Below are 22,866 nucleotides of genomic sequence, written 5' to 3' on the forward strand. Positions count from 1 at the left end.
ATTGCAAAGACATTTTCAGGGTTGAGGTTTGTGTAGCAAAAAAAAAAAAAAAAAAAAACTTTACATAGTTGGTCTAATTTTCCATTACCAACTTCTTTTTCCCCCCTTGCTCAAATTTCCAATTTCTGTGTCACTGCTCGTGAACCAACATTTCATGCCTAAGTAGTGTGGTTGTGCTGCTCGCTGGACAACAGTGGAAGACTGGTGGTGATGCCAAGTGTGATTGTGGTGCATAAAAGAAGTACAAAAACATAGCAGTGAAAGTGAAAAACAGGAGCATGCACACTTAGCTTCTCTTAAAAGTTAATGAAGAAAAATGTGCGTCAATCATATCAGATAAAGGTGTAATAAAAGATTTATAAGAGATTATGTTTTAACGGCAGCTAACTGGTTTCATGAGCAAGTAGGGTAAGCTCATTTAGCTAGCGCTGGCCTAACTCCAACTGGGACTAATCCTGGAGTGAATGAAGCCGGCGGCTTTTATGAAATACAACAAGGTTTTATATATATAAGACATGAAGCTGAAATTTCACTGAGTGGGATTTCAGGTGTAGGAGCCGGAGCCTGTAGACGGGGGACAGAGGTGTTCAGCTGGGCTTTTTCTCGCTGCCTTGTGTGCCTCTCTTTGGTTGAATGGACACTGTGATGGGACTGTCCTTGGTCTCATTAGGACGGGTTCACTGAGTCACTGAGTGGTGTGCATCAAAGTCCACCGACTGGGGAGGAGAAAGGAAGGATCTACAATGGCGCGCTTGTTGCTCAACAAGTTACCTTCGGTCAGCTGAAAAACAACATGGATTTGGATTGGAAATGAACAGAAAGGGGAGGGGAGTTGAAGTGACCAGTGGGTACACAAAGGCTTTCATTGAAGAATGCATGCAACACTACATTTAAAATTGTGCTGCTGTGATGACAATGCAACATAAAACATCCAAAGTACGCTTATTCACGCAGGTTAAACCTGTGTGTCTCTAACAAAAAAGATAACAGACCTGAAAATCAGGGAAAACAAACATAAACAAAGTAGAGTGTAGAGTTTGCTTATGTAGTCACAACAGTGAGAGTTAGTGTAGCAGACATTATCAGATTAGATGGGGTGACTGATGCATCCAACCATTCTGCAGCAACAAGGGGATGAACAGGCAGCTAATGAGACAAAAGACAGCCAGCTCTGGCAGAGCTGCAGCTGATAATAAAGCCATCCAGAGCATGTGATGAGAAACTACCATGAACCACCGACAAAGTGATGGTACGTTTTGACTAGGGCTGCCCCTCTAAAAGTCGCTGAGTCGATGCATCAGTCGATGAGTCGAGCCGACTCATGTTTTTTTCAGTCAAATCGCTGCTTTTTTTTTTTGACACATCACAGAGTAACACAGTGAGACAGCATGACAGACTCTAAACTTTTACAGTCTTGTCTCTAAATACATAACTGTAATGGAGACAGTGAGGAATGATGGAAACTAAAGACAGATGCAGAGCGACTGTTTCCTGCTCTGAGCTCCAGAGGTAAATGCAGCAAAGTCTGTTAAACTACTGTTTAAACAGACGTACCAGCGTCTCTGCCGTCCAGTGTGATTGATTCTTCGGCTGACAGCGCTGTCAGCAGCCGGCAGCAGAGACGCTCCGTGCTGCTCTTGGATTTACACCAAGACTCATATCAGGACACACGGTTTTATTTGTCTGACTGTGTGGAAATCTGATGTTTTCACATCACAAATGATGCGCAAGAGCATTAAAACACGAGTCTTACAGGTACATGAGACTCATGTTGGCTGCGTGGGGGTAGAACAGGGCGTTTGATTTTACTGCAACTGCGGTAATCAGGCGGAGACATGAATAATGTTTCTCATAGGAGGCAACGCATTGGTCTGAAGCACCGACTCCGAGTCGACTGTAAAAATCCTGCGTCACGAACAGCCCTGATTTTGACAGGACTGGTTATTTCTATTCTGTCATTCCTTGTTTTTTGTCTCATCAAATAAATCACCAGGATCTTACATTAGCACTTCTGCTGACAGTCACAAGGTCAGGGTTGACAAATGATATAAACTCGAACAAAACCAAAAAGAAATACAAACTACCGATGGGACCAAACGTTATGTTCATGCTGCTGAAGCAAATGACAAATTATATCAAAAACCCATCGCAAAACAAAACACAAACAGAAATGTGTCAGGTAATTGGCTTACAATAACTTGAAATATTTCTGATGTAGGGGGAAATTATGAATTAGAATTAGCTAGAATAATGTTAGATAATTACAGGATGATGACATTTGCAGTTGTATCCCTAAACCTGCTGCCATCTCAACAAAGATTAAACCGAGACAGAAATTCTTGCCAAGACAAAGTAGAAGAGCCAAAGCTGTTTACACCTGCTGGATGCTGCTCATCGATTTGCCCCGGTCTGCCCTGTGTGCTAAGGTTAGCTTGATGGTCAGCCCAAAACTGCTGGGCCAGGCTTAAATTGATTTCCTGTAACAAGCCAGTTGAGTGCAGAGCCATCAAGAGACTTCTTGGGGGGAGTGGGGGTGGGGAGGGGGTGGACTTCAGACAGAAAACTGAATCATATGACTGTCTTGTGAAAAAGCTGCCTTTTTTAAAACAACAGGATGCGTTTATGAAGTACAGGGACTTTCTGCAAACTAAAACCCAAATCATATGTGATGCAGAGTCTGCTTTGATTCTGCTGGATAAGAAAAAAAAGCTACCTGTGAGTCATCTTGGTGCCAGTCTCAAGCTTTATGTACCGCTTTCACATGTAGTAAAGATAAAAACTTACGGCAAGAACGGAGGCAAGAAGACGTGGACCGGATCACAGATTTTACAAGGCGAAATCCATTAGCTCAGGCGAAGGGCCAGGTGGCTAAAAAGAGTTAGGCTACTTAAGCATGCATGGACATGATAGAGAGGAACAGCTAACTCTTACTGTAAAACAGAAAAACAAACCAAATGAAGAGCTGCAGTTAACATCTTAACCGCAAAATCCTCTCGCACTATGTCGCCTTAAACCTAGTGCAAACTACAAGACTTCTAAAATCCAAGAAGTCCTCGAACCACAGGACATTTTTTTTGTTGGAGACTGTTGTCATGTTGGCATCAGCTGCACAAATGACACAAGCGATCTCAGATGAGGGTGACAGATTGCGAGATTATTCCAGTTGAATAGGAGCATGAGAAACTGTTTCTTGACCTCAGGTTTCTTGTCGTGCAGTCACTGGATACTGCTCATCTCTCCAAGGGGCTCCGTATACAAGTGCATCTTTTTTCGGGGGGCTAGAATATCCTATAAAACTGCCTCCGAGACAGAACCACTCCAACTGAACTACCCAGTGTGGCGAGCACAAGCATGGAACCTGCATGCCCACATCCATACACTGAATTCTTGACAAATCATCCCTGACATCAGCTGTTACCTGACTAGAAAGGGACTATTTCACTATTTCACTTGTCCTGGCAGCCTGGTGTTTTGCCTTCAGAGGCGGGGTGGGTTTTTCTGCAGAGCTAAAAGAGAAGACAGAGAGGCCTCAGAGCAGGGAAGTCTACAATACCAAACACTCTGCCTGCTGGCCTGGCTCTGGGACTTGACTGAGGCCATATGCTCCAGGATCAGGTTCTCACTAAATCACTACCCTGGGGCTTTTGTTGCCTCCCATGACTATGCCAGCCACGGAAGTGGTACGCTATTGAGTGTATTATTCTCCTGAGTGGCTCTGGATGGAATGATTTGTTTTAAAAAGGGGCTTTGTGTCCAGCATACCAACTTCCTGCACAGACGAGGGACCCCTAAACAACACAAAAAAGGTCCCTCACTGTACAGGAGACCGGCTTCAACCGACGACAACAACAAAAGTTGTCTGAAACTACCTGACACTAGATACACTAACACAGTATGACAAACAATGGGCTTCAGCAGGGGATGCAAATACCATCATGTTTACAGAGTCAGACAACAGACTGGGCGAGACTAGAACGATGACCGGGATTCATGGAGCCACGGAGCTGATTTTCTAATGATGACAGTGAAACAGAAACAACAATGCCAGGAACCAATGACTTATGAAAAATTCATAACCATTTTGTCTTTAACAAAACAATGGAAGGATTAATCCCATTGATCCAGGCCATCACTTACACGACCATCTTGCTAAATATGCTTTTAAAAACAAAATCTTACTTCTTAGAAAGCTTCTGTTGTCAGTACAGGTGATCTGTTTGGCTTACAACCCTCTGAAAGATATAATGCCAACTACAACTTCCTGTCGCTGATTCAACAAATGCAGTAGGATTGGAACTAACAACAATTTTCATTACTGATTATTCTCTCAAATAACCATTTGATCTATCGGTTGTATGAAAATGTGAATCAGATAAATAAAAGGTGATTTAATGGTTGTTATGTTCTAAAGCTCAAATAAACACCTCCGTGTAACCCTGCAGGAAGGTGCCGCGTTGCCGGACTTTGTGTGAATGCAGAGCTTCATCCTGTCCGCTGTGGCCTCTCTGCTCTGCGTGTGTGTGTGTGTGTGTGTGTGTGTGTGTGTGTGTGTGTGTGTGTGTGTGTGTGTGTGTGTGTGTGTGTGTGTAGCTCAGCCCCGCCCTCGGTCTTTGCAGACACACACACACACACACACACACACCTGCAGCTCTTAATACATCCATGACACAGAGACAGAGAGCAGAGCGGAGCAGAGGAGAGGGACGGAGACAGTGATGAGTCCTGACCTCACACCCTGAGCACCCGAGTCTATACATTGTTTCGTTTTTTTCCAGGAAAATCCTGCATAGTATACCTTTAAGCAATCTCACAACTCACTAAGGCACAATTATTTTAGACAGACACAGACGTCTTCGCTCCGAGTTTTTAGTTACATAGATTGATGATACAGCACAGTAAGCTTCTCATGCATGGAAGTGTAACTGAAGTACTAAAGCACTGCTGATGGGCATGTCTAACTCCAGTACTCAGCGCCCCGATTAGTCACATCTTAAATGTTATTGTACCTCCCATTCTGCTCGTCAGTAGCTGGCTGCACTGTGGACAGGATGGAAGCGCTTCGCCATGTGGACATGGCCAGTTGTCAGTGACAGTTGGGAGGAAAACCCCGAATCCATCAGGCCAAGAAGAAAGGAGGGAGGGGGGGGGGTATTGACATTAAAGCCTGGTACTGAATGAGGGCTGTAATTATTGGAGAATTTTTTCCCCGGCCCAGCATCCAGCGCTGGGGACCCTGACATCACTGCGAAAGCCTGACTAACTAGGACAGTCACAGACAGCCCACATGACAGCCTGTGAAAGAGGCTTGAAGGAGGATCTCAACAGCTTTTGCGAAACAGATACTCAGTATGCCTTGTGACATAGGCGAAGGAGGAAAAAAAAAAAAACTTCAGAAGTGGTGGAGGAGTGTCTCAATGAGGGAGGATTAGAGGATTTAGTAACATGCAGCGAGCAGAGATGATACGTTTATAGTTTCTGCTCAGGCGCAAGACGCAGATGTTCCTCCTCTGAAGCATGATGTCATCTGTGATAACAGACCTCTCTGACCGACAATCTCTCAGTCTCTCTCTCACCACTCTCTGAAAGACAGTCTCTCTCTCTCTCTCTCTCTCTCTCTCTCTCTCTCTCTCTCTCTCTCTCTCTGAGTTTTATACTTAAGTAAGTGTGACGTCTTAGCTTGTTAAAAAGCTACAAACTAAGAATGTAGTTCAATTCAAAGTGCCTCCTTCAGCTGCCGAGGCACTTGTGCTTTTAAAAAGAGGAGAGAATGCCATTTCTTTTGGAGAACATTTGGAGCAGGCTGAGGTATTTCCTCCTGGAGGCCCTCGTTCCCTAACATGAACCCACAACACTTCCCCTACAAGCCTCACACAGTTGTAAAGCTTGAATATTAAGAGTAACCGGCTTGAACTGTCTCAAAGTAGTCTGTGGTTGCGCTGTTATATAAAAAAGTGTGAACCTTAATATTAGCTTGTATAAAAAGAAAAATGAGTAGCGTGGATAATACCAAATACTGGTTTCAATACAGATCATTTTTTCTTATGTGAGTAATAAGATAGTTTTATTAAATTAGGTGAAAAATGGATTTATTTTCACTGAGCTTTGTAGAAATATTTGTCACCTTCTTTGTCTACTTTCGCCTGCGACTCTCCTCTTGGCCTTCTTCCCCAACTTCCACCTCAAAGGACTGGTATTTCATAAGATTCAACTGGGAAATACTTGGGTAAACTCTAAAGAAGGAACACACATCTTTTCCATGACTTTGCCATGACTTCCTTGGACTTAAAGAATGTGCTGTACTATCTTTAATGCAAATTCAGTTGTGCCTTACAAACTTTAAAGGGCATTTTCCTTTACTTCCTAAAGGTCCCAGTATCTCCCAGTAAGAAACTCAAGTGACATTAAAGCAGTCATACATTCAGGAACATTACATACATTTAATATGAGGACCTAGAATAGTTTCGGTTACTGATCCAGTTTGATCACAACTGTGATAACTCTTCTCCATCTATGACTAAAGCACAGGAGCTTTGCTGATTACTGTTGGTCACTTGAACTCAAAATAATATTGACCCAAAAGTTTAAGCTGTTAGTGTCACAATTGTTAGCCACCCTGGAAAAGAAACTTGTTCAGTTTGACGCCAAAAGCAATAAAATCTCTCTGAGGAACTTTTTTACACAGATAGATATGCTGTTGCAGCAAAACAAATGATGTCAATCTACTCTAAATATATCTGTTAAATTTGATTTCCAGATGGTTCTCACAAGAAGATAAAAAGTTTAGAGGAAGACATTTTCCCAGCTGAACAGTCCTCAAATTTAGTTGCTCTGACTGAAAGCAAAAAAAATAAGTAAATACAAATAAAAATGGTGTTTTTCTACATGTGAAATCCTTCATGTAGAATTAACAGGTGCCGTTTTCCTCAGTAAAGATAGGAAATGGATTTCCATTAACCAGCTTCAAGGTCTTTGCCAGTTTGCGATGCTGTGCCAGCTGCTCCTGCTAATTACCAATAATGACTTTTTGATCCCCAGCGCTTTAGCAAATCCTTTGAGATTTGGTTATTATTCAGACTAATACGGGGAAAAGACCTTTTCTTTGGCTTGTTGAGATAGCTTCCAAATATGCCATTTGGTAACTGTAGAAACAATAAGAGTAACAACAAACCTGTACTGCTTAAGAAAAGGCAGCTGCGAACATATGTTTCAAAATGTCAGACAAAATACGTCGTGTGTCGGACTAGTTATCGGTCTGAAGGTAGTGATCTGATCCGACACCATCCACCCTGAGATTTCGCACGTTTTCCCCAGGCACTGACAGACGCATCGCTTTGCAAACATCGTGCCCTTTTCACCCACTTTAGGCTCGCAACTATTTGTTAAGAACTCTGCTTAATCGGTTTCTCTCAAGTCTTCAAAAGTTACAGTGTACTGACACTCGGTAGCTTAGGCTGCCTAAAAATAGACATGAACTTGCTTTTAGCACGCAGTCGAGAGATTCCGCACTTTGTGAGTGTTTTTCATGACAGAACACCACACCACCTTGACATCTTTTCTGGACCTTTCAAGGTAGAAAGGCCTGCTATGATCTCTGGATAGATGAAGAAAAATCTCCTTTGAAACTGTATTAAAACAGAAGCAAAGATAACATTACATTCGGCCCATCACTACGTGGAAATGATACAAACACAGTCAGGTATGCGTGGCCGTGTCAAGGAGATAACCAAGGTTGCTGCATGTCAGATATTTTTAAACTTCTAGGAGGTGAGGATGGCACTCTGCTAAAATACAGAGGAGACGGTGGGATGCTTTGAGCATACTGGACTAAAAATGTATAAAAAGGTGCATTCAGAGGGGAAAACAGATGAAAACCCTCAATCTGGCAAACGTTCCAACATCTGGGATTGTGATTTTGTCATAAACAGCATGCTGATCACATTTCCATGTTACCGGTTTTAGAAGACGCACACATATCACCTTAACTGTATAGTTAAGAGTTCAGTATCTATCTTTGATGTGGATCCTCGTCGATGCAAGATTGATGAAAATGTAGTCGAAAATCAGTCCCCTGATATTTGCTCGGACCTTCAATCTAAAAATATAGTTTTGCATTGAGGAATCCAGATATTTTCAGAGGGGAAACCCAGACATTATGAAGCTTTATTATGCCAAAATCCTTATATATATCTTTTGTTTTCCTTTTCCTATCCTCTAATTAAACTCTAATCAAAGTTTCTTCACTACGCTTACAGGTAAATCTGCTCTGTATTCAGCACCACGCCGCTCTCCCTTCACAACGGAGAGGTCACTTTGAGCTGGCGAGTGTACATCTGCTTAGTATCAGTGCAGAGTTTGAGCATGACAGCGCTGCATGAAGAGACTCTGCCATACTATTTCTTACTTGTGATGAAGTACCGTCCAAAATATGTAAAGCTGTTTGTCACAAGCATGGTTCTTAAGGAAAAAAGTGTTTCTTCATTAACGAATTTCATGGCAATCTGCCTTCTAGATTACATGATATGTTGCATACAACAGCTTATACCTTTTCCTTTTTGTAAAGAGAAAGCATAAATGTTCCCATTAGACTTTGGTATACTGACATTTTTCAACAACATCAAGAAGCCAAACTCAGAAGTTGTTGCTGTCTTAACACACACAACAATACTTTTAGACTAAAATATAGTCTAAAAGTATCAAATTTGATCAGAAACTGATCGTAGAATAAGTAAATGAGATTACAAATCTGACCAGACGTTTGATGTCAGCTTTCAGTACCAGTCAGTCAGTACCAAAAAAAGTAATGATGATCCAAATGAGGTCTGAACCCTATAATTTGTAGAAGTGATTTATCCCACAAAAAAGGTCAAATAGTCACCAATATTCATCTACTAAGCCTCAATATCCAAAGCAAATATGATGGAAATCCAGCCATTGGCTTTTAAATACCTTGTCTTTTACCAGAGTCTGGGTGAAGGGAAATTTGGAGCCACAGTAAAGGTCATGAGTCAACGTTAGTTACCAGAATTCTTCAGAATCCTCCTTTTTCCATCTGTAGTCTGGCTAGTTGTTGTCAAACTTGCGCTGGATGAAAAGGTCGGACAAACAGAAGGACAGACAAACTGGCTGAACTCTTGCTGTTGATAATATAAAGCCAGCTGTCAGTCCGATATATCAGTCAAACCTTACATGTGACCACTGATCTCAGTCTCCAAGAATAAAGACGGATCAAAGCTAACAAACAATCCTGTCTGATGAAGAAAGCACACTGAGAAGAGCCAAAGAAAATGGCAAAGCAGAAGTGGCTGGAAAAAAAAAAACTGCTTATTAAACAAAGAAAAGCCAAAAGAACTTTTGAGTAATGCCCAATCACTTTTGCTTTAACTTCCACAAATCCAACACCTCAATTCTGGTGTGTGCACACTAACTCCTGTCTAGCAAGTGAGAACTGCAAACACAACTGCAGACACTTTGAGGTTTGCCTCACGAAACCGTCTTGTTTAGTTCTCATTTGTACACTTTGGCCCACGCGGTGAACACAGAAGCGTCGGCTGTGATCAGTCCGGTTTACGTCCTGACTCAGGTGAGTGATGCAAAGCTTTAAAGGCCGACGCAAGTGTATGAAGAAGACTTTCTAAGAAGCAAGTCCATAAAAGGTAATATGAGGAGGTGCGGCAATGAGTGTACATGTTTTTTTTTTTTTGGTTTTTTTTTTTTTATCCTGGGCTTAGTGAGCGGGACGGTTCTGGCAGTCAGCTCTCATAGATCTTACCTCAACAGTGTTTACAAGTGAGCCGACAGACAGAAGTGGCTGTGCTTTGGGAGGCTTTATGATGAAATTGGGAAATAGACGGAGGAGCCGCTGGATGACGAGGATACATGAGGGTAAAAACATTAAAAACAACAAGGAGCGGATGTGAAAAAGAAAAGTTCAGCGCCATCCTGACATACAAAGAAAAACAGAAAAGTGTCCTTGTTTTTCCTCATGATGTGTTTGAATTTCAAAGATGAGATATCCATTATTAAAAAAAAAAAAAAAACATATATAGCCTTTAGGAAGATTCATTTTATGTGTTAGCAGTGGTCAAATTTGCAGCAAAGAAAGATAAAGACAGCATCCGTCAGGCTGGGGAAGGAGGCAGTGAGTTCAAAGGGATCAAGGCACCAGTGTTTCTTTGGAAACATAGTGGGGGAAATGTTTTAAAAAAAAAAAAAGAAAAAAAGAACAATGTGCTATCATCTCTACCTTTCTTATCCTCCTGATAAAAGTAGGAGCAGGATACAGAAAAGCTACTTTTATTTAACTCTTCTAGAGCTTGTCAAGAGTGTAAATTCTGATTAAAATTGCACAAATTAGAAAACTGCACTCTTTAAAACCCTGATTTTGATATAAAAAAAACGGCTAATCGTTCACACCGAACCCCTTTATATCAAAAAGTAAACATGACGATATGTGAAAACTGCTAAACAAACCTCTGATAACCACCTCCGATAAACTGTACCTGCGATACATCAAAGGAAATTTCAAGCTGTAGATAACGGTGCAGCAGCAGCAGTTTTCTGCCTTATGTGATTCAGTGTAGATTTATACTTAAACCGTGTCTTGGGCACTCAGTCAGATAAAGACCAGGTGCTGCTCGTTAACTGAGAAGGATGAACGAAACCATGCGGGACCAGAGTTTAATATCCACGTCTTGCAGGACACTTCATGAATGTATATCATAAATAATCTGAAATCTAGCCACAAACGTGACACTTATCAGACTCTTTTACCCAGAAATATGTGTGTTGGTGTCCACAAAATAGCCAAATGACAGAGTTTTCTACAGAAGCAGCAATATTACATATTTTTCTAATTTTGTATTCCAGTGTGTGCCAACCAACAAGCACACAATCAGCTAAATAAAACTAAAAACTCTTGAGCCAGACAGCACATTGTCTCCAACTTGTTTACAGTCCCCACAGTCTCAGTCAGTAAGAGTGAGGCAATCATTCATCATTTCTGACGCGTCGTCCAATCGAGTGTAGTCATACCCAAGTCACTGTCATGCTGTCAAGTGTGCCAACATAATCCTGTGATCAGTCTCCAACCTGTACTTAGCTTTTCTGGCCTTGTCTAAGAAGCAGGCCATGATTTATTATTCATCACAAACAGTATCTTGTTTCTGGTTATCAGGATATTAATGTTCACGGAGAACATCACATCCAGATTTCACAAATTTGCACAGCTGCTAGACGACAATCTCTGACTCATTAAGGTTAGGTGCTTAGGTGCACTCTGTCTCACTCAGACTCGCATTAGGGCTGTCACTTTTTATTAGAAATTTGAACTTTTCTTCAAACATGGGGGAAAAATTTAATATTCCACCTTTAATGACCTGTTCGAATTAAAAATTTACAGTCTATTAGCACGACAGACCTTTTGAAATAGTTTTCCTTGTGATCCAGGAAAGGGCGTGATTAAAATTCACTATCAGCTTGACCTATCGCGTTCTCTTTGACCCATCCCTAAACTAAATTAAAAAATGGAGGACAGTAGCAAGCAAAGCTGTGCTGATCGGACAATCGAGGCACCGAAGCATCTGAGAAGCAGGGTGTGGAAGTACTTTGGGAACTATGACGTAGATAAAATGACCAACAAAGATACAACTAGCCAACTTTGTGAAAAGCAGCTGCCTTACTTCTTCAACAACAACGAATCTGAGGACTCACCGGCTAGCTTAACACACATGTGAGGCATCAAATGAGCGGAGCAATGTTAACTCTATAACGTTGTCTGACTACTTGAGACAATCTCAAGACACATAATGCAGTTGTATGACATCACACAGGAAAATATAAAGACTAAACTGAACGGTAAGACGCTCAGACACTGATGGATGGACATCGCTAGCCATATATATGTTGTAATTGTTGTATCTCCAACACATTACAGTTTGTTTTGTGTTCGAATGAATTCAAACAAATTTCTTGCTGGTTCAAATTCGTTTGACTTTTTGAAAAAGTGACAGCCTGAACTCACATGGTTTACGCTCTTTGGCCTCGAATACAGAGTGCTGATAAATCCAATAATTTGTCAATACACTGATCAAAAGACATAAACCATCATTGAAAGTGCACTGAAGTGGAATATTGCACTGGCTTTCCAAATCAATGTCCTTCTGTTTGGCATCTCCATATGACCCAAGCACACACACAGACCCACATTTGGCTTGGCGCCCTCCTCAGATCTGGTGATAATGAATTGGTAGAAAATAATTCATTTGCAGTTTCACAAAGAGGGGAGGGGCGGTAGCGCTGAAAGGCAGATACAGAAGGCCTCAATGAGCAAGCACAAAGGCAGCGATACCCATCACAGGACCAAGAGCTGCGTCGTACCAGCATTCTTTCTACGGTGCTAGAATAAGACAACAAAGGGGGCACAATGTGCCTATTCATCACCAGTACAGTATGCTAATAATGTAGATGGGATACATTCTCACCACCCTCCCCTGGCAGAGAGGGAGGATCAAATAGGTCATTCAAAAAAAAAAAAACATTATCAAAGGAACGCTCTGACCTGCACTGCATTGATTGATGAAGCTCCTCTTAAAGCATAAGAAAGAAAGGCAAAGCAATTAGACCAGCACTTGTTTCACTCAAATTACAATGTTTTATGTACGTGAGAGAGAGAGAATATGGTTGAACCCAAAGCTATGTGTTGGTAGACCCTGGTTCTTGTTGAAAGTGTGGATAAATAAAAAGGGATTTGGACACTTAGATCTGTTTAAAACCAGTTTACTGGAATCTGTTGGAGAGTTAATCTGGGAGTTTGGTCTCCCTCCATCCAGTATGTGGCAGCACTTATAATTGAGGAACTTGCTGTCAACTGTGCTGGGCTCTCCAAGAGCAACCTCTCAGGAATCTAAACTGCTCTCTGATATCATCAAAATATTTGGATTGAGTCATGAGGCCCGTCAATATTATTCCAAAAAATATTCTGCCAGGCTACTACACTTCCAGCAGCATTAAGGACTATCTGGGAGAAACATTTAAACCTTTCATTTAAAGAGTTAGAATGAGGGCTGGGTATCATTCAAAAATTTTAAATACCGGTACCTTAACTTGGATAATGGTTCCTGAACGATACCTTTTTTTGATACCAAGTTTATAAAATTCAGCTCCTTGGCGTTTTTACACACTCAGAACAGCTTGATAACATAAAAAATATAAACCTATTTACCACAATCACTTTCACACTGTTGATGCCATCGAGCTAATCTGAGCACAATAAACAATTCAACCCATAATGTCAGCTGATGAAGTCTAGATGTGGCACCCAGTATGTGCCGTGACCGTAATGACTTGCTAGTTTTAACATTGGTTTTGTTTTAAAGAGAAAGTGTGTTGAGTGCACAGCTAGTTAACGTTAGCATAAACGGTTTTATCACTTTGCTTTATGACAGTTGTTTTGCGTAGTATACTGTCTGTTGCTAGCCAGGTTAACAGCTCAAAACGAGCAAGTAGCATCATCAGCGGCTTAAACATTAACAGGAGCTTGGACCAAAACACGTAACCTGCAGATAAGACGAGACAAAGCTGTATTAAAATATCGAAGATGATGATGTTGCCTATCGTTTGAAGTCAAAACAGTGGTAATGTAGCGAAGCAGTCCCTATGTGACCATAACACTGAACATAAAATAGGAGTCCACAGCTAACGTTAGCGGAGTTTCGCAAGATGCTGTTGTCAGCCATTCATCAGCCACTGAACCACTTGTCAACGATAAGTAATATCATCTTTGATATTTCAATACAGCTTGGTCTTGTCTTACTTGCAGGTCCAACCTCCTGTTACTGATGAAGCCACTGTAGATGCTGCTGTTGCTGCTACCTCCACCATTGCCGTTTAGGTTGAGAAGCTACAGCTCTCAACTCCTGCTAGGTATTGAAATTTGGTACCAGATGACAAGGCACTGTTCGATACTCAATAGCTTCGAAGCAATTCGGTCTGTGCCATAAAAGTATCTAAACTCGGTACCCAGCCATAGTTAGAATGGAAAAGGATATGCCAAAAATCAAAGAAGCTGTCAAGATATATAAAAGTAAGACTCATTAAACTTAAAACCCTCAATCGCTTCTATTGGACACCATCTAGACTCAATTAGGCCTTTAAAAACACAGAGAGTACATTACTCCATATATGCTCTGGCAATGCCTTTAGATTCAAGACTTTTGGGGAACAAGTCCACAATTGTATAAAAGGAGATCACCAGCAATGACTTTGAATTCTCTCCAAGGTTATGTGCTGGGTGACCCATTAGCTGTGAAAGACCGTGGAAACACAGAGCTGATCCAAACATGCCATAATGGTGGGTAGACAGACTTTATTGAGGGGGATGGAAAAAAAGACAGAAGCTCCCTCTTGGCGGGAGTGGTTCATAGAGCTTGGAAAGGTGGCCTCAGGGACTTTTCTATAGAAAGACAGATGGAAAGATTATATCTTAAAATGGGGAAAATACCAGATCTATATTTCTAAAGGATAAATAATGCTGTATTCAATATCTGTATGTTTACCTTTAATATATTATGCTACCCTAAGTGCTTTTGGTGTGTATTTTATACACAGAATATGCATCATGATGATGACAGTCTTGCTGGAGGTCTTTGGTTGTTCTTGCTCAACTGTCTTCTGGTGTTTCAATCATGATTTTTTTTTTTCCTGGTAGTATCGTCCAGCCTTAACTCCAAGCAAATTATAATTAAAACTGGACTAACATCAGTTATTGAACCAAGCATCAATTTGATCATTTTGCATGATGCCACAAACAGACCTGAATAAAAAAAGGAGTGGAGCAATATAACTGTACACAATCAATAAAACGGTGCTCTCTTCCACCATTGAACGAATGGTGCTCCATCACTGCTGTAAAATTATTGATATTATTAATACCATAATAGTGATTTCAACCATAGCTGAGCTCTATAACACTGAGCCTAATGTTTTTCATTTTATCTAAACTCTGTCAGACCTATAAAGGCTGTGCATATCTGTGTTTATTTAACTTTTGACTCCTGATTTCATTCATTATTCTCTTTTAACAAAGCAAACATTTCTGATAAAATTCACAACAAAAAAGAGCTTATCAAACGCGCTCGACACCACGTGGGAAACATCAGCTGTAACCAACGTTCGCATTGATAAATTTGTTCTGCAAACTTCTAGTAGAGCAGAGGGGGGGGGGGGGGGCAAAAAGCCTGTTTGGTGAATGCGTGGCGTCCATCCAGATCACAAGTGGCAAAGGACAAGGTGAAAAAAAAAAAAAAACACGTGTTCGATGTGAACACAGCAGCTGTTTGCATGGAAACAGTGTTTGCGTTTCTTCTGTTTACATGATCTGTGACTTGTCATGGTCAGGGAGTCCCTGCGACCGAGGCTGAGAGCTCATCTTCTTCACCCTGTGACTTACAGAGAGCCATTATAAACCCCAGTGTAAACATTTCAAGGTTTTTGCTGACACTAGGCAAACAAGGCCAATTTGTGTTCAGTCAGCATGTTCAGAGAGAAAGTTTTTTTCGATTTGTGACAGGCGTATGTCACTTAAAATGCACAGCTGAGCGCAAGGAAGGCCTGTTATGACACTTTCTATATGAAGAGCATTGAAACCAACAATGCAAGCGAAACACAGGGAAATCTCTATGAAGCTTAGAAGACGGAGGTGACCCTAAACAGATTATGCAGCGATGAATTATAACCTCGCCGTTAGCGTCCCCCTGTAAAACTGAAAAACACTGAGCCAAGTTTTTTTCCTGTTAATTAGAACGAATCAGTCACATTTTCACAGAGAATTTACCGACACATGCAAACATCATCTGTTTGCTTTGTAACTACAGCGGCGAGGTGGGCACAGCGGTCGTGTTAACGGTCGTGGTCTGGTGAATAAATAACGGTGACATAAGGGCTATTATGCAAGTTCAGCTGACAACAAGAAATGCTCCAGAGGTAGTTATCTGTTAAATGGTTAGTGGCTGCTCAGCAAACAGCTTAATTAAATATTCTGACTGTAGGTACACAGCGGATCAGTTAGAGGAACAGTCTGTCCGTCCTCTTAAACACTCACATATACTAGAAAAACTGGCTTTGTTTCCTCTGAAATTAAAAAAATAAGCCTTTACTTGATGTGACAGTCAAATAAGATGTATATGAGCACTTTTATTTAGGTGCATAATGACAGAAGGTTCAGGAATTAACTTAATTTGTGTCTGGTATGACACCCCCATGCTTCATCAGGCTTTCTGTGAAACGACCAAACTTTCCAAAACCTGTCATTTATAAAAAAAACTAATTTTCCCGAAACTTCCAGGCCTTGTGAAAGGACCCTGTATGATAAGAGTTAGTGGTGAAAGAATGACATGCTCACAGATGCATCCTGTTCCTTCATGTCATTCGTGTTCCTCTTGGAGACAGCGTCGGAGATAGTGCTCACGAGAAACCCGCAGAGGCTAAAGGGGACTGAAGGGAAATTACTTTGTTCCTGACTCGATGTATAAACTGTCACTGCTCTGAAGATATGTTACAGGAAAAAAAAAAAATAGCAAAACCATATATGGTGTCAAGAGAACTTTTGAGACTGATTTGAATGTTTGGAGGAGACGGTGACATTTGGACCATCCTGAACAACGAAACCTGTCCATTCAAAGGTGTTTTTAATCAGTTTCTCTTCTCCAGGTGACTGTGTGTTTGGCTTTAAGGGAATGATTTTCATTTGACGGCTAAAGCTGCAGGAAGATGTTTGAATAAGCGAGACATCACATGATCCATTCAGTACCTAGACATCAGTCGCACAAGTGACCCGAGCCTGATTAAACCTGTGCACACTGATAAACCTCACTGGATTTATGAAACAGGGTTACAACATGAACAGGACACTAAATTTACCATATCTCTTATCTAATGTGATTAGGAACACTACAGATCAATGTGAGCATCAGTTCATACTGTGGTTTCGCCTCATCTGATTTTGTCATGCAAGAGTTTTTGAGGATGAGGAAGTAGTGCTGCTGCCATGACAGTGAGTGGTGGTTTGCCTTTAACACATTAAACCTTACACTATGGCAAACTTCTGGTGTTGATTCAGATCTTGTTTTCATTTCAAACTGCAACACAGTTCACCAGGAAGATGACTCATGTACAAGTTCAGCTTCATTATTAGTGGAGATAACAGTTCATGAGCTCAAATATCACTATTTTCACCTGGCCAACCCGCCCCTGATGCAGAGTTACTCGGTGGTCTCTAAACAACATTAGCAGGTAAATCCCCAAAATTAATCAGACACTTTTCCCCACTTCATCAGCCAAGTAGTTCTTTAAATAGAACAGGACCACCAATTGATGGCTGGTTACCTGCCAAGTGGTTCCAGCCGCAAACCCCCAAACCTCAGAGACGAATTAGCAGCAGTGGGTTGGTGGTTAAAGGTCCTGTGTTGCTGAATGAGACCAGCACTGACAGAGTAAAACGCTCCATTCCTCCTCCCATGTACTTCATGACACTGTACGGTGCTATATTTATATAAAAGCATCTTCAAGCTGCTCATGTTTGTGTTTATTTACATCCTGACTGTAAGATGTGAGGAACTAATTGATTTACTGTGGTTATTGTAAAAAAAAAAAAAAAAGAGTAGCTCTTTGTGTTCTGTGTGTGGTATTTCACTATATTTGAAATCACATCAAATAGAGAACAAATGCTCTCAACCCATAAAATGGGTAACTTGAACTTCTTCTTCTTCACTGAAGAAAAGAGTAAATCTGGTTTAACCTGTTGCACTGTTTCCCACTTTAAAAATAGAGTTTGAATTCTGCCCTCGCTGCTTTTTGATGCTGCGAATATCACATCACATGCTTTCATTTCTAATAAGCAGCAAGTGTCACTCTGAATAAGTCTTCAAAGTGCTATTCGCTACAAGTACGCCTAGCACTTTAACCTCTATGAAGTAATATGAGTAAAATAATAGCACCTCTGCTCTAGTAGGACATTATGAACTCTTTTCACCTCCACCACTGAGAAACAATATTCTACTTTCAGAGTCAACAACATGTCTATTCCTGACTGCAGCAGACGCTGTTAAGAGAAAGTAAATATACAATTATATGATTAACGGTGCGGCCCGGAGAGGAGCAGGAGCCTCTCAGATTGGGACAGAATGATGAGCAAAGGTCACAATATAACCTTGTGCTCCTGGTAGCAAAAACCAGCCACAACCACTTCACATGATTACATGATGACACAGGCTCATGACTGCCTCCCGGAAGGGTTGTGGGTGTGTTTTTTTTTTTTTTTTCCTTTTTTTTGGGGGGAGCCGAGTGAGAACAGGTTTACAGTCAGGTTCACTACAGAGCATGTTTACAGGGTTGTGTTACTTGAAAAAAAAAGGTGTGTCAGTCGTCACGTATGAAGTGTTTAGCTGGTGTCTTTTATTCATAGTGACTTATGAGGAGTATTATGGGATCAGGAGTAATATTAGTCTGCCTATGTGAGAACAGTCTAGCTTTCACCTTCCAAGTTTTTGGCCTGACCTTGGCTCAATAAATCCTGGATAAAGCCAGAAACACAGAAGTATCTTTTTAAATCTAGTGCACATTAAAGACTAAAGCATATGAGTGAGTAGTATTTTGACGGTAGCTTTGACAACAATTTTCCAATAATATCTAATTAGCATCGCCTTGTTCTGTAATTCGAACTATGAAAATATGACTAACAACTTCCTAGTGAGCCAGGAACCTAACGACCAATTAGTCAAGATATTGGCTTGAGCTGGGCTTGCTGGGGCAACTCTATAAATCAAATGTTTCCAAGTAAATACACTGTGATGAGTATTGAACAGTTCGTGAAAAGAAAGAACAGCTGTTTTGTGAAACATGTTTGTTTTCTCACTTCCTCATTCTATGCCTGACTGTGCATAGAGTATTTTTCATTTCAACACTTTTAAACGCAGGTCTTTGTTAAGCCATGAAGGGAATTTCTGCTGTTGCCAATAAGCTTGTCAACATCCTCAAGAGCTGTATTGGGTAGGAACAGCCATTGCATAAGCCATTCTTTATGCATTTACCCAACAAGCACTGCTGTTACTTGTTTTTTATGTTATGCAATCTAAGCAAATTACTATATGTTGACTCAAAACTATTGTGTCTCTCAGCCAGCCAATGTTATGACCAGTTCTTGTACATTTCAACAGCTGCAAAATTCATATTCTCCTAAAATATGCCCATGAAAGAGAGAGAAGTGCAAACTTCAGTGAGAAATGTTGGACAACCTGATTTTGTAACGGCTGAATCTTTACATATGTTGACACAAGAGGCTCTGCCGTTGTTATCCTGAGGGCAAGCCCCCCTAGTGGGGCAGCTGTAGCAGGATGTAAACTGCAGCTGTACAGGGAAAAGTTACACATTTTAATTTCAGCTATGTAACAAATCCCTGGTGTCCCAATTTAAGTACCAAAAAGCTTTCGCAGCCTCGAAGTGGGGAGTGGCGACCTATTTCAATCACTCTGCAGATGATTTCTTGGGGAAAAATGAGCAGATGTTTAGAGGTGGGGGGGGGGGAGAGAAAAAAAACTTTAACTGTGGACTGCAACACCAATTACCAACCCATAAAAGGAACAGTGGTGGAGAAGTTGTGTCTGTGTGAGTTATTCTCTCCACACATAGGGGGATGGCGGGTGTGTCCCAGAAAATATTGGGGTGGTTTATAAAGTGAGAGATCTCCTATTGAGCAGGCACTGAAATGCTTAGCTACCGTACATACCCTCTGCTATGAGCTCTTCCACGGTGACTTGATACCGGCCGACTGCAAACACTTTCCCCAAGTAGCTGCTGACTCCGGAGCTGGAGCCGGAACCGGACGCCCCTCCGAGCCCGCCGCTCTCGGACTTTGGCATCCTGGAAAACTTCTTCATCCTTTAACTTTCACAGTCCCGACACCACCAACTGCAATCCTTGTTTGGTGGGGAAATAAACCACACTGTCCAATTTAACTCGGTTGTGTCCGACTTCCCCTATCTACTTATCTGAAATCTTTTCTTCTCCTGCATGCTCCGCGTCTGGTTCTTCGGGAGGGACAACTCGCTGTCGGGTGACACGACATGAAAGTACAGTTAATATACAAGCGTCACGGTGGGATGATACAACCCCGACAGGTCTCCCAAAGCTCGTACCGGTGACAGCATCCACTCTCAAAATGTCAAAAACAATAAACAGAGATAGGTTCGTTAGCTAATATGACACATCACGCTAGCTGGCTGCAGCCGTTGCTAACATGCATGGACTCAGCGGTGTGCAGTCAGGACGCTCTCCCAACAATGAGAAGAGGGCAGGGGACAACAAATGCAGCTGACACCGGTGTTGATAACACCTCCACCAGCGGCGACAAATCTCTCAAATGAATATATCCAACTCGATAGTCCTCCAAAAAAAACTAGCCTCGGCGTCGTTAGCTTTACACGCCGCGACTTGGTTCACTTCACTCGGGCGAAGCGGCTAGTTAGCTCGCTAGCTGCGGTAGTTAGCTGCTAACGAGCCGAGCCGAGCCGAGCCACCCCGAGTGCAGGTGGGCTAAACGAAGTAGGAGCCCGAACCCGGTGCAAGTAAGCGTCCGTGGCTTATCAGAAAACCTCCAGCGATGTCGTTTTCGCCAGGTTCATCTTTGTCATCTCCGCTCTCATCCGTGTCATCTTTGTTGAGCTTCGCTAACGTTAAACTTCTCGTGACTCCCCAACTGCAGGCTTCAAAATAAGTGGGTGGTTTGTTACCGTATTTACCCAATGAGAGTGACAACCTAACCTGACGTGGCCCCGCCCCCTCCTATTGTTATGATTGGTGTAAGAGGAGAAGGTATGGAAGATTATTAACGCTAGGAAAATGAAAAAAAAAATGAATGAATGAAATTGTGCTTCATAAACATAAAAATACGTATGGTATCAATTCAGAATTATGAGATATAAAGTCGACATTTTGATTTACTAAGTCTAAATTATGGGATAGGCCTTTCTCAATAAAGGTTACACAAAGTTCGTACTTGTTTCCTCCCATCCTCCTGAGTCCAAATCCTTGGCCAGTTGAACTCTGGAGTCAAACGTCTCACAGTGCGAAGACACAGTACACAGTGCAGTTATGGTAACAGAGTTCTTGCTAACATCACTAGCTCAGGCATGCTCTGGTAATTACACTTCAACAGACCTGCACACCTGTTGTGTGACAATATGATCTTAACTCAAGAGTTAAAACTCACAAATGTGATACAGCTGTTATCTTCACTGCAATGTATGTTACACATAAAACAAATTCAATATACAACACATGGTCTCCTTTTGTTTTCGTTTATATATATTAATAATTTTTATATATGTGAGGAGATCTGTGCATATAAAGACCCCAAATGACATAAAGGTAGCACCATTGTATAATATCAAACCAATAAAAACATGAACCTGAACATCACCTTTAGCCAAACAAGTAATAAATATATAAGAATATTAAGTATATAAGATTTTCGTCTCTGTGACCGTGTCAGCACCACAAGTACATTACCACATACAACCATGGGCATTGACCTGCCGTTCATCTCAGGAGCCAGCCAGCCACTGTAGCTGCTGAGATAAACTTATTTGATAAAAATACATCATATTCAAAACCTAAATGGTTGATTTCACAGCTTCCTCTGCAATCAACTCTGGTTGTTGTGAAATGCATGTTGGGATATTTCTCTACTCCACTTCAACACAAGTCAGCTACTGAGGTATCCTGGATAAAAACATGATAATTTATGATCAAATTGGACCAGTACTTGGCCCGTGACTGATGATGTCACAGTTTACAAGAAGTCCACAAGAACAGACAAGACTGCAGATTGAGAAAAATCTAGAAAGACAACATTATGATGAGTCCAAACTATGAGAATATAAGTCAAAAGTATGACTTACAGTGTTTATGAGTTTGTTTTTTAAATTTTCATCCAGCCTAATTTTCATGTATATATTTTTTTCCCAGCAGGACTGATCTTCCATAAGAAGCACCCAGACAATGCTCATCTGTGACAGGGTGGAGTGAGTGACAGACAGTCCAAGCAGTTTGGTTGAGGAAAGAGAACACAAAACAAACTGGAAAGAATGCAGTGCATGGACAAATAAACAAACCTCAGGCTACACTGAAGTATTGTCTTATCCTGTGCCACATTTCTCACCCTCTTCATTATTAAAAAATACTCATCAAAGGTCAATCTTTGTTTTGCTTGAACAGTGTTGTCTCCTATGGGGATCTGCTGATCTTTTCTAAGGCATAGGTTAAAGCTGTTACTTCCCCAGTATGTGTAAATTGATCTCATGACACTCCCTTTCATTTTAATGATCATGCGCAGTGGAAAAAACAATGTGATTTTTCACCAGACACTGCAGATGAGGAAGTGGTGTGACAGCTGCATTTGTGAAACCAAGGCTTTGTGAACAAAGGCATGTGTGTAGGCAAGAAAATCCAACATATAATTCAACAGACTTCCATTCCTTCGTGGTCTAACCAACGTGCAACATCACCCTAAATCACCTCTGTCATCTACGTCAACTGCTAGAGGGGAAAAATGTGTACTTCTGCGGTAACTGGTCACAGTTAACATATTCAGGTCAGTGGTTATAAGGGGAGCACATGGCTGAGATGGGGATTACATAAGAGATGAGGAGGAGCAGTGCAGGATCACATGACTGTATAAACCCCCATGTCTGGACACATCCTGTTTCTGCAGGGGGGGAATCTTTCCTCTCTGACACACTTATTGTTGTCTGGCTGTCTGTGAGGTGTATGCTGCCACCTGTTGGTGTTTGAATACACAGAAACATACAGATAACT

General features: G+C 41.4%; 1 protein-coding gene across 3 annotated transcripts in view; it reads right to left on the reverse strand.

Annotated features, from left to right (window-relative positions):
- The window catches only part of bmp2k (BMP2 inducible kinase), a 48,656-nt gene extending 27,784 nt beyond the window's left edge, over positions 1–20,872 (reverse strand). Inside the window, exon 1 of one of the 3 annotated variants that reach the window (XM_067572365.1) lies at positions 19,778–20,872. In XM_067572365.1, the coding sequence (XP_067428466.1) occupies positions 19,778–19,928 (151 nt within the window). In that variant the 5' untranslated portion in view covers positions 19,929–20,872. The remainder of the gene's footprint in view (positions 1–19,777) is intronic. The other 2 variants (XM_067572357.1, XM_067572373.1) reach the window with 2 other exon arrangements.
- Positions 20,873–22,866: the final 1,994 nt, after the last annotated feature.

The sequence above is a fragment of the Thunnus thynnus genome, chromosome 2 (genome assembly GCF_963924715.1).
Source record: "Thunnus thynnus chromosome 2, fThuThy2.1, whole genome shotgun sequence".
NCBI classification, from domain to species: Eukaryota; Metazoa; Chordata; class Actinopteri; order Scombriformes; family Scombridae; genus Thunnus; species Thunnus thynnus.